The sequence below is a fragment of the Hyaena hyaena genome, unplaced genomic scaffold (genome assembly GCF_003009895.1).
Source record: "Hyaena hyaena isolate Hyena2069 unplaced genomic scaffold, ASM300989v1 scaffold_0, whole genome shotgun sequence".
NCBI classification, from domain to species: domain Eukaryota; kingdom Metazoa; phylum Chordata; class Mammalia; order Carnivora; family Hyaenidae; genus Hyaena; species Hyaena hyaena.
Genome location: NW_024080632.1, coordinates 12,653,638 through 12,665,708, shown reverse-complemented (window position 1 = coordinate 12,665,708; position 12,071 = coordinate 12,653,638). Strand labels below are relative to the sequence as shown.

At 59.2% G+C, this 12,071-nt stretch overlaps 1 protein-coding gene across 3 annotated transcripts in view; it reads left to right on the top strand.

Moving 5' to 3' along the window:
• Positions 1 to 12,071, top strand: part of PXN (paxillin) — a 46,679-nt gene extending 34,608 nt beyond the window's left edge. Inside the window, exons 2-15 of one of the 3 annotated variants that reach the window (XM_039230484.1) lie at positions 107 to 333; positions 618 to 733; positions 1,073 to 1,209; positions 1,324 to 1,525; positions 2,322 to 2,457; positions 3,877 to 4,767; positions 5,884 to 6,159; positions 6,410 to 6,721; positions 7,370 to 7,468; positions 7,738 to 7,908; positions 8,041 to 8,214; positions 8,772 to 8,853; positions 9,007 to 9,155; positions 9,917 to 12,071. In XM_039230484.1, coding sequence (XP_039086415.1) covers positions 107 to 333; positions 618 to 733; positions 1,073 to 1,209; positions 1,324 to 1,525; positions 2,322 to 2,457; positions 3,877 to 4,767; positions 5,884 to 6,159; positions 6,410 to 6,721; positions 7,370 to 7,468; positions 7,738 to 7,908; positions 8,041 to 8,214; positions 8,772 to 8,853; positions 9,007 to 9,155; positions 9,917 to 10,183 — 3,239 coding nt within the window. In that variant the 3' untranslated portion in view covers positions 10,184 to 12,071. The remainder of the gene's footprint in view (positions 1 to 106; positions 334 to 617; positions 734 to 1,072; positions 1,210 to 1,323; positions 1,526 to 2,321; positions 2,458 to 3,876; positions 4,768 to 5,883; positions 6,160 to 6,409; positions 6,722 to 7,369; positions 7,469 to 7,737; positions 7,909 to 8,040; positions 8,215 to 8,771; positions 8,854 to 9,006; positions 9,156 to 9,916) is intronic. The other 2 variants (XM_039230344.1, XM_039230415.1) reach the window with 2 other exon arrangements.

Sequence of the window (12,071 nt, the reverse complement as noted above, 5' to 3'; positions counted from 1 at the left end):
CAGAAGTCATTAACTCTCTGGTGCAGCAGGCAGGAAAGCACTGCCACTGGACAGTGCGTTCCAGGATCCCTGGCTCCTACGGGCTCTCTGCGTGCTCTCTCGACAGACGCGCTGCTGGCAGACTTGGAGTCTACCACCTCCCACATCTCCAAACGGCCCGTGTTCTTGTCCGAGGAGACCCCCTACTCATACCCAACTGGAAACCACACATACCAGGAGATTGCCGTGCCGCCCCCTGTCCCTCCACCCCCATCCAGTGAGGCCCTCAATGGCACGATCCTTGACCCCTTAGACCAGTGGCAGCCCAGTGCCTCCCGATTCACCCACCAGCAGGTAAGGTGGGGGCAGGGGCTGGGAAGACAGGGATCAGAGGCTTCGGGGCAGTAGGAAACCAGGGGAAGAATGGGATCGGGGGATAGGGAGAGGGGCCAGGAAATGTCCGGGTCTCCCAGATGCCACGTGAGGGGGCAAGTGACCAAGTGTTAATCACCTGTCTTCTGGCCGGAGTGTGGAAATTCCCTGGTGAGACTGCCTGTGAGCAGGAACCTCCTGGGAGTGACTCGGGCTCTTCCTTTTCCTTCCCTCGGGGGAGGCTCTGAGCATTCTCTTTCCTGCAGCCTCAGTCCCCGTCACCTGTGTACGGCTCCAGTGCCAAAACTTCCAGTGCCTCCGTCCCCCAGGAGGGCGGCGGCCCTCCATGTCCCCGAGCTGGTGAGGAAGAGCACGTGTACAGGTACTGCCCCCGGCCTCCCTGTCCCTTTCCCCTCCGGCTTCCAACAACCCGCAGAAGGCCCCGAGGCTCCTGGCCAGCTCACAGTGCCTCTGCACTGGCCCGGTGGCCTCAGCACTGCCGTCTCCACGCAGCAGCAGGGTTGGGTTGTCACGTCACCCTGTGTCTTTGAGGAACTGAGGCAAGACTTCCTTCCTCCCCTCTCTTTATCTCTTCCCTTCCTCCCTCTCCAGTCTCTTACCCCCTCCGCCTTATCTTCTTGAAGATTTGGAGGCCACCAAAGCTGGGTGGGGGGCGGGGGAGGAAGGCGCCTCTCACTGTGACCTCCCCTTTGCCTCTCAGTTTCCCCAACAAGCAGAAGTCGGCTGAGCCTTCACCCACAGTGATGAGCTCTTCCCTGGGCAGCAACCTTTCTGAACTTGACCGCCTGCTGCTGGAACTGAACGCTGTGCAGCATAACCCCCCAGGCTTCCCTGCAGGTAGGACTGAATCCCTGGATGCCCCCCGCCCCCGCCCCCTCCAGACCCACCTGCTGGCCTCTGGATCCTCAGAGGGGTCAGGGCCGAGCAGCCTTTCTCTCTCACTCTTCCAAGATGAGGCCAACTCCAGCCCACCCCTGCCTGGGGCTCTGAGTCCCCACTATGGCATTCCGGAGAATAACAGCCCACTGGGGGGCACAGCTGGGCCCCTGACCAAAGAGAAGCCCAAGCGGAATGGGGGCCGGGGCCTGGAGGACGTGCGGCCCAGTGTGGAGAGTCTCTTGGATGAACTGGAGAGCTCCGTGCCCAGCCCAGTGTGAGTATCCCCGGGCTCTCCCGGGCAGGGACAGTCTCACCCAGCCAGTGCCTACGCCCCGGGTTCTGTCCACTTAGCTGCGTTGTCACCCGTTCCCTCTGCGAGTGTCTGTGTTTGCCCGGGCCCTGTACCCAGCACTGGGGGGTTTAGTGGAGTCACAGGGACACCCTCCTGCCTCCCATGAGCCACTGCCCGTCAGAAGAGATGACGTCGTGCGTGCCAAGGGCGTCCAGAGCTTAGCAGCTGTCTGCACAGGCTTTGGAGCCACACTATAAAGGTTCACACCTTGGCTCTGTCCTTGCCTAAGGATTGTCTCTCAAGCCTTAGTTTTCCAGTCTATAAAATGGGCTAAAGGGATATAGGATAATGGTGATAAGACCACCTACCTCAGTGGGATGAGACCCAGTGATACACGTCGAGTGTTTGGAATGCTTCTAGCTCATAGCACGTGATACATGTGGTAATTACTAAATGTACAGGGTCACGTGTACATCCGTGTCGTGGGGGATACGCAGGGTGCCTTGGGCTTGTTTAACAGGCAAGCTTGAGGTCGGGCTGGGACGTGTCTTCCTGAGAACGGTGCCGTCTGAGCTGCCCTCCCCTCTCCTGTGCCGGCAGCTCACCTCTGCTCTGGCCCCTGGGGGAGAGATTGGGAGCTGACGGGCTTCTTTGGAGTCAGGGGTGGGAGGACCACAGTGGGAGAGCTGAGATGTCGACACCCTGAAGAGGAGAGTGTCCCTCTGGGGGAACACAGAGCCGACTCCGGGTCCCCGCTGATGCTGTGCCTGCCCCGCAGCCCTGCCATCACTGTGAACCAGGGCGAGATGAGCAGCCCTCAGAGAGTCACCTCCAGCCAGCAGCAGACCCGCATGTCAGCCTCCTCTGCCACCAGGGAGCTGGACGAGCTGATGGCCTCGCTGTCGGATTTCAAGGTGCCCTGAGACCCCTCCTCTTCCCTGCCCCCTCATTCTCCTCCTCCTGTACCTCGGTGTGAGCAGCTGGAACTCAGCCCCTCAGCGCTTGGGTGCCTAGCCTTGAGCTGGGGACCCTGCAGTGCTCTGGCCTTGCCAGGATGCGGGGGGGGGGGGGGGGTCAGGCCAGGCTTCCTGGGGGCTGGGAAGGCAGAGAAGCATTTTGCAGGGACATTCCTTCCTCGAGGGTTGCTCCCAGCTCCCAGCCACCCAGGCAAGGGGATCAAGAGTCTGGGACAAAAGGCTCTGTGTTGATGGCTGCTCTTGGTGGGGGAGGGCATTCTCTGATGGGCCATGTGGGACTGGGATCCTGTGCCTGAGAGGTCATTTGCCCTGGAGTCCCGTCTCCCACGCTGGCTAGCTGTCCTCAACGGGTCCTTTTTCTTTCTGCCTCTGGCTCCTGAATCCATAGGCTTCCAGCTACCAGCCTCCCTCCCTCCTTCTCCCCAACCTTCCCCAGGCCTCTGAGTCCCCACAGGTTCTGTCTGTGGGAGCCCTAACCCATCAGGCTACTGGGTGGTCCTGCACGAGACCTCCCTCCCCCTCCCATCCTGGGCTCCCGAGCCTCCCAGACTCGAGATGTTTTATTTAGAAGATGCAGTGCCTCAGTGGGGATTGATATTGACTGATCTCCAACAGTTGCTGACTTCGTCCTTCCACGTGGGTCTGCCTGAGATCTTTGGGGCATGATATAGGGAATCTGAGAAGGGGAGCAAGCAGTCTGAGTGCTCTTGGCCCTGAGGGTACCTCTGAGAGTCGCTCCAGCTGGGGATTCACGGTGGGGGATGGGAGCTCCCTGGGCTTGTGACCCTCACGGTTCTGAGTGGTGAGTAGCCCCCGTCAGACTCTGATGGTGTTGGCCTTGGGGAGCCCTGGCCTGCTGCCCTATAGGCTGTTTTTGCTTTCTGAGACAGCCAGGGTCATGGCATCCCACCTGAGCTGCACTGGTTCTAGCTGTGCCCTGAAAACGAGGGCTTGCGGGGCATGGGAAGGCTAGGGTTGCCTAGGAGCGACAGCCATGTTGGGCCTGTGGCTGACTCTTTCTCGAATCGGTGCTTGGGCTGACCTCCCTGGCCACCTGTCTCCCAGGGGCCACTTCTCTGTAGCCTTTTCTCCTTGTACCTACTCGGACTGGGTTGGACCCACAGGCATGGCTTCAATGGGAGCCCAGGAAGACCTTTTTGGGGTCTGGGGTCTTTTTCTCAGTCAGGCCAGTGCTCATGCTTCACCTTCATAGCCACCTTGGTCTGGTCTGGGTCAGTGTTGATGGTGGCTCTCAGAGCCCTCAGTCCAAGCCCACCCCTTGCGGTGAGCGCCTCCCCTCACCTCTTCCATCTCTCTCTCCTCTCTCTTCTGCCTTTTGTGTTTGTCCTCCTCCAGACCAGCTCCTCTGCTGTGGCCTTGAGCTCCCCAGAGCTGCTGCCCAAACCAGCTCCATCCCCACCCCACATACCTTCTCCCTCTCCTCCTCCTCCTGGGCCCTCTGTATTCCTGCCGTCCACCGCCAAACCCTCCTCTGGAGGCCACGGTCCCAGCCAGGAGGTCCCTTGCTCTGAGGACACTGATGATGGACAGGGCCTTCTACCTCCTGTGGCTCCCAGCTGGCTTGACTTGGCTGGCCTCCGGGTGACCCCTGCTACTCCCAACTCAGGGTCTTCCTCTGCGGAGGGGCCTCTGGGACCATTTGGTGGAGAGCGCCAGACCCAGGTTGGGAGAGATCTACCAAATCTTAGAAGTGAGCTTCCTGGGGCTCCCTGCTGCCACATGCTACCCAGCCAGGCTGGGCGTTCAGGTCCCCAGGAGCCTGGAGGCCCCCACGGGCTGTTGGTCAACGCTTTGTACCCAGAGGAAGCCGGGGTTGCCACTCGGGAGCTGCCATGGGCTTTGGAGGCACTCAGGCCTGAGATGCCCCACGGAGCCACACGCAGCTTCCAGGAAGTAGCTGAGCCAGCAGCCGTGGCCGTGGACCGTCAGGCCCTCTTCCCAGATACCTGGAGTCTCACCGAGGAATGTGGACCCCAGGAGCAGAGGGCAGAGCCAGAGCCAGGGGAGCGGGAGAGCAGCCGCCCGGCCCCAGCTGACGAGGAGCTGTTAGGCGGACAGACACTCGTGAGGGGGAGCCTGGCCAGGCCGACCGAGGGACCCGAGGCCCCCAGGCGGCCAGAGGGCGTCACCGAAGCTGCTGTCAGGAGGGAGCAGCCGGAGCTTCCGCAGGGTGCCTTGGTCGTGGCCACGCCCAGCGCCCCTGAGAGGATTTCCACCTCAGGCCAGGCAGGCGCGAGCTCCCACCGCCGCTAGGCATGGTCCTCGGCCGAGCGTGGGCCCCTCCTGCCTAATCGCATGGAGCCTCCTGCTCTGCATGTCTGCTTGGGCAGCATGTCCGAAGATCGCGTGGCCTGTGACCCCTATGGCCAGGAGTCAGCAGTGGAATTCACTGGGCCCTGGAACTTCTCTCCGCGAGAGTCCGCCTCTTCCTTGTCTGAGGCTTTTCCTTTAGAGGGGCTCCTCCTGACCTGATGTGATGTGTGCAAAATGGTTAAAAGCATGGGCTTTGGAACCAGATAGTACTGAGTACAACCCGCGCTTCCAGGACTTGCTACCCCGTGTGACCTTGGGCAACCCCCCCCCCAGCCTCAGTTTTCTCATCTTTAAAATGGGGGTAATAGTAGGACGCATCCCTGGCTCAATCAGGGCATGCGACTCTTGATCTTGGGGTCGTGGGTTCAGGCCCCACGTTGTGTGTGGAGCCTACTTAAAAAGAGAAAATAAGGGTTATAATAGACCATTTTCCCCCAAGTTTGTCCAGAGGATTAAATGAGATAATGCCTATAAAGTGCTGAGAACATAGCATGTGGAGCTCAATAAGCCATGGCTAATTGTACTGTTTTTATGTGCTTCTTGGGTGATTAAAATTTTATGTCCTTTCCAAAAACAAAGTAAAGCAAGAACAAAACAGCCCAAACCACTACAAACCAGCAGGATATCATAGATGTAAGGAAAAAACGAAAGGTTTACTGGAAGGATCACGTTTTTCTATTTCAGATAAAAAAAAAAAAAGCCTTATGCGTTTTCAAGAATGTCCACTTAACATCCTTTCAAGTAATGTAATAACCCTGTAAGGCAGCCAAGAAAGTACTCTAACCCCATTTCAAGGATAGAGAAGCTGAGGCCCCTGGAAGTGAAGTGTCTTGCCCAAGGTCATTGCCAGTTTGGAGGTGAGCGCTGGGTGGAGGGTCTGCTCTGCCCCCTGCCTCCACCTCACCTCGGCTTGGCTCTTTTCTGGCAGTTTTGTCCTGCTCTCTCTCCCCCGCGGTGCCTATGTGTGGACTGAGCAGCATCAGGCTAAGCCCGGAGCGGGACTGTGACGGCCTCCCCCTCCCCCCTCAGATCCGCTCTGTGATCAGGAGGAGCCGGGAGACGGGCCACGCGCACCCCATGTCCCGGGAGCCCTCCCCTCGCCGCCGGCTGGACCCCGCCACCCTGAGCAGGACCCCATCCCAGGAGCGGCTCATCGCAGAGCTGCAGGGTCGGCTGGGCATCCAGCCGGAGGCAGAGGAGGCAGCGGGGGCAGCGGGGGCCTCTGCTGAGGACTGGCTGACCGAGGGCGTCGTCATCACTGTGCAGCCTCGAGGGAGGCGGGCTGGGGGGCAGCTTGTAGAGAAGGTAGCGAGGAGGTGCCCAGGGCTGGGCCAGGGTCAGGGCAGTAGGCATCCTGATTTTTTTCCCCAGGGTGACTGGAGGGGAGACGTGGTGTGTGTGGGGGTGGGGGGAAGGGGCCCTGCACCCTGTTGGCCTGGTGAGGCTGGCCTCATGCTTGGTGCCAGGATGGGACGGCCCAAAGGGAGCCCTGGGGTGGCGCTGTACCCCGCCTCTCTGCTCTGCTTCATCTCTCTCCCTCCTTTCTTCTTCCCAGGTCGTCTTCCCTCCTGGCTCCCCTGTTCCCTTGAGAAGAACCTTCTCTGTTCTGGCTTCTCCTCCTTCTCTCCCTTTGCTCCAGCAGCGCAAAGACTCCTCAGCCAGCAGCCCTTCTCCCCCACCCAGGCTGCTCGCCCCCTCCTCCCTGCAGCCTTCCACTGTCGCACGAGGTTCCCCTGGGGACTCCAGTGCTGTGGCAAGGCTGCAGGAGGAGGGCGTGAAGGGCCCCACTCCTCCCCCTCCTGCACCCCAAACTTGCAGGTCGGTGGGCTGCCAGACCGACGAGGACCCGCTCTTCCCCCCAGTGCAGGCAGGCCTCCCTGTCCCCGTCCTGCTGCCCAGGGTGTGTCCCACCCTGCACACCCACAGCTGTACACGCACTCAATGCGCGCATGCACGCACATGCGCGCGCGCACACCCTGCGCCGCCTGTGCCCCCCCCCCCGCCACCCACAAGTCGGGACCGTACCACAGGCCTTCCTGAGACCTCGCTTTGACCCGGAACCCTCTCTTAGCCTGCCATCCACTCTCCCAGCCTTTTGATGTCAGCTCCCCTCTTGCTCCCTAGTGGGGCCTCTCTCTGCCCACCCCTTCCTGATGCCCGTGGTCCACCCCAGGCCCCTCTTGGGGAAGCCATTCCCAGAATGGGAAGCAAACCTTCTCTGCCTCCAGCCCCCAGGCCAGTACCTGGAAGGCCTCTTTGCTCTTGTCCCCAGTCACCTTCCTTTCCTGTGTCTGTGCCTTTAGCTGGCTCACCTTTCTCCCATTCTTCACTTCTGCCTGGGCCATCCTTCTCTAGACTTTTCCTCCTGATTTTGATACTGCCAGTGGGGAGGGGGTGGTGGGATCTCTTATCTCCTTAGACTTCCTTTTGGGAAATGGTCCAATACCAAGGTCTCTTTTTCTTTCTTCCTTAATTAAAAACAATTTTCTTGTCCTCATTTCCTCCCCTACCCAAGATCCAGGGCCTGGAACAGATTGCGGATGGAGAAGCTTGGGCGGCCGGCTGGCCTCCGAACGGCAGGCAGAGCAGTCCCGAAGGGCAGGACGAGGGAGGGGTCAGTGCTGAGGCTGGGGGCCTAGGGTCCTGCTTGCCCGTTTTCTGGACCTTGGTCAGGCTGGCAGGGTGCCTTGAGCCCCTGTGACCACCAGGACCTCTTGTGGATGCCACTCCCACCCTCTGGGCTCTGGAGGCCCTGGAAGGGGTGGCCCTGCTTGCCTCTCTCAGCCCATCTGTCCAGGAGGGAGAAATGCCCCGGTGCCGCGGTGCTGCAGACATCGTCCCCAAGCCCAGAAGTCCTGACCTCCTCTTTCCCTGTCTCCACAGTTCATGGCCCAGGGGAGGACGGGGAGCAGCTCTCCCCCTGGGGGACCCCCAAAGCCCGGGAGCCAGCTGGATAGCATGCTGGGGAGCCTGCAGTCCGACCTGAACAAACTGGGGGTGGCCACGGTTGCCAAAGGGGTCTGCGGGGCCTGCAAGAAGCCCATTGCGGGGCAGGTGAGGAAGGTGGGGCTGGAGCAGGGGAGGGAGCCGCAGGTGGTCAGGTCTGTGCTTCTGGGGTGGGGGTGGGGGATGAGGGTGCTCCTTAGCAGGCCAGGGCCCTGAGCCATGTGGTGCCTCCTTCCTCAGGTCGTGACCGCCATGGGAAAGACGTGGCACCCGGAGCACTTTGTCTGCACCCACTGCCAAGAGGAGATCGGATCCCGGAACTTCTTTGAGCGGGACGGGCAGCCCTACTGTGAAAAGGACTATCACAACCTCTTCTCTCCGCGCTGCTACTACTGCAATGGTCCCATCCTGGATGTGAGTCCCTGTGGCATGGCGGGAGGGCAGCTGCACTGGCACATTTCGTCTTCGCTATAGCTCGTGCCACCTGATGCTCAGAGAGGTCACTCTGGCTCACACAGCCAGGAAACAGTGGGACTGGGATTCAGACGCAGGCTGGATTCAGGGCCCCTCTACCTTCCTTCCACCTCCCCTCCCTGATTCCCTTCTGGGGAAGCTTCCAGGGACTGAGAGCCCTGCCCCGATAAATGGAGTGGAGTGCTGGGTCCCTCACTCTCCGGCTCTGTGATGTTTAGGGAAATGCTCGGCCTCTCTTGAGACTGCTTCTTATGAAATGCGGGTCATAAGAGAACCTGTGGCCTTAACCCCATGTGAATATTCAGGAGAAAGAGTGTGTCAGGCATATCACATCCCCCAGGGAATTGGAATTCCTGGTAGGAATCCAGGCACAGTGAGGAGAGACTTGGCCTCTGGGCGGGCTGGGGGTGGCCAGGACGGATGCCTGTGAGTCTCCACTGCGGGATCTGTCTAGTGGGTTGGCAACCGGGCTCTGGGCCCATGATTTGCTTTCACAGAAAGTGGTGACAGCCCTTGACCGGACGTGGCACCCCGAGCACTTCTTCTGCGCCCAGTGCGGAGCCTTCTTTGGTCCTGAAGGTACGGCGGGCAGGCTGCCTCGCTGCCCCTCCCTTTGCCCCACCACACCCGCCAGCACTGGGGAGGCAGGCGCAGAGACTTCGCTGATGTGAGAGTCAGGGTGGGTCCTCCTTTGGAGGCCCTGACTCTGCCCCTCAAACCCCGGCTCCTCAGGGTTCCATGAGAAAGACGGCAAGGCCTACTGCCGGAAGGATTACTTTGACATGTTCGCGCCCAAGTGTGGTGGCTGTGCCCGGGCCATCCTGGAGAACTACATCTCGGCCCTCAACACCCTCTGGCATCCTGAGTGCTTTGTGTGCCGGGTAAGAGCCCGCTGGCCTGCTCGTCTGGAGGGAGCAGGGAGTGGGCAGTGGGGAGAGAAGGCCACCCCCCACCCTCCGTTATGCTCTCTGGATCTAACTGGGGAGTTATTAAAGGGGTAGCAGGTATGGGGTACAGTTCCCGAGTTCAGTGGGTCCTGGGCCAGGACTCATACCGAGGCTGGGAAAAACCAAGAGGAGTAAGGTAGACATGTCCCCAAGCCTTGTCCTGTGTGGTGGGTGGCCCTGGCACTGGTCATGTTCGGCACGTGAGAATGAAATGAGATCATGCATTTAGCAGCCTCGGCGGAAATATTGGGACATGGTCTCCAAAGTGCGTTCTGGAGGTAATGGGAGTCCATAGAGGTTAGGGATCCAGCAAGGGCTCTCAGACCAGATAGGGTTGGAAAACACTGCTCACTGCAGGACTTCTCAGTGCCTTTGACACCCAAGTATGCAGGTAGGTTTCTGGGCACAGTGTTACAGCCACCTGCCCAGGAGTCAAGTCAGACCTATGTTTGAATCCATGAAACTTAGTAGATGCATGACCTTAAGCACGTCACTCAACTCTAGGCCTCGGTTGCCTCCTCTGTTGGAAGAATCCAGTAAGCATTTAGTGCAGCACCTGGCACAGAGGAAATGCTCAGCAAGGGGGAGTCTTGACCTTGACTGACTTCCGCCTATGCCAGTGGCAGATGTCTCTGCCACTGTGCCTGGACCTGAGCCCCCTTTCCTCTGCCCCACCCCCCTCTTCTGCCTGGCAGGAGTGCTTCACGCCCTTCGTTAACGGCAGCTTCTTCGAGCACGATGGGCAGCCCTACTGTGAGGTGCACTACCACGAGCGACGAGGCTCACTGTGCTCTGGCTGCCAGAAGCCCATCACGGGCCGCTGCATCACCGCCATGGCCAAGAAGTTCCACCCGGAGCACTTCGTCTGTGCCTTCTGTCTCAAGCAGCTCAACAAGGGCACCTTCAAGGAGCAGAACGACAAGCCTTACTGTCAGAACTGCTTCCTCAAGCTCTTCTGCTAGGCACCTCCTTCATGGCGCCCCCTGCCCTGGCCCAGCCCCCCTCCCTCCCCACCCCCAACTGCTACTGTGACCCAGAGGCCTTGCCCAGGGGTGAAGGAGCAAACCTGATCAAAACTGGAACGCGCGTCCTTGGCTGGTGCAGGATGGCAAGAGGGGCCCGCTCTTCCTTCCGCTGCCAGAGCCTCTGGGCTTTCCTCGTCCTTCAGCCCCCGCCCAGGCTGCCAGCCCTTCCTCCTCCCTGGACGTGTGCCCCCACCGACCCGCCTGGCCGTGCCAGCACCCACACTGGAGCCGTCTCTTACTCCTGTTTTGGCAGTGGAGCCAGGGGGAAGGGCAGGCAGGGTCAGATGGGGTCTTTTTTTATCCCTCTCCCCCCATGCCCGCCTAATTATCTTTGTCCCGAGAGTACTGGGGGACACCCAGCTCCCTTCAGACAATGCCAGCATAAATCCATCTGCCCAAGGGTAGACGTGGTCAAGGAGCCACCAGAAGGTTTCTTGTGCTCCTCTTGCCCTCCAGTCTCCCCAGGCCTGGGCAGCTGCCCCCTGCCTCCTCATCCCCCCATAACCGCCCTGGTTCTACTGAGAAAGGCCTCTCCAGCAATAATGTTTTATAGTCACTTCCTCCGTCTCTGGGATGGCGTGAGGTGGGGAGTTTTGCCCCGTGCCTGGACACTGTACCGACTTTGATAGATTTCTACACTGAGGTTTGAATTCGTATCATCTTGAGTTGCTTTTACTTCTCTTTACACAATGATTTTGAAGAGATTTTAAAGATGTCCCCTTTTGTACTCTCCTCCTCCACAGCCACTGGTCCTGTTGGTGACAATGGCCGTGGCGTGGCATTTGCCTTGTACGGAGGGCTTGGGGTGGGGAAGCAATTTGTATTTTATTTTTTCTCAGCACAAGCAGGTGAATTTGGAGCAGCTCTCTGACTCCCCTTCCTTAACTTCACAGCTCACCAGGACTGTTTTATAAACTGCTGTATTTTAAAACTTCTTCCTTACTACCTGGGCCAGCAAGCTCTTAACTGAAACGGGCCTTATGGTGTCTTGCCCTTTGGGGCCTAGAATTCTGAACCTCATCCGTCCTGTTCCTGAGGGGGGAGAAGGGGAAAGTACACTTTCGGGGGTGCTGATTCCTGTCTAAGCCATCAGGAGCATTTGCTCCCCTGTGAACTTTCTGACAGCAAAGAGAACCCACCAAACATTCTCGGCCTCCTCACCGCTTCTCTCTGGCTTTTTCTTCTGCCTTCTCGGGAAAGCAGGTATCTGATTTTGACCAGTGGTCTTGCTGATTCCACTGGGCCCCTCATTTCCCCAAAGTCCCCCTGCCCTCCCTGGAGCCTGGAGGCCCGGGGAAAAGGGCCCAAAAGTTTTTGCAGGGGGGCCGGATAGGACTCTGGACAGAGGGACAGGATCCTGCTAAAGCAGTGGGAAGCCCCCGGAGCTCTGTCCCCCAAGGATGAAACAGGAGAAGGCAGGCCCGGGGCTCTGGGTCCGCAGAAGGGGCCCCTGCTGGGTCTAACGTGAGGAAGATCCGGGCCACTCCACTAGCCTCATGGCAGAGACTGAGTGCATCGGGGTCTCAGAAGAGGGTCCCCCTCCTTTGAGGCAGGGCTAGGAGCAGCCCTGATCTGGGGAGGTCAGCCAGCCAGGCCCCTCCAAAGGTCTGACGTCTCCACTTCCACCCATAGGCCTTATTGCTCTGTTTACAGCGACCTGCCCCAGGTCCTTCCCTTAGGGGTACTGGGGTTTCTGGGGTCCACCTTCTGGGTCAATGGTTATTTGAGGATTTTATTTTATTTTTTTTCTCTGTAAACTTTTAACCCAGCTTCCCCCCATTTCAATTCCTGTGATTTATGCCAATAAAGTTTGCCATTATTTTCA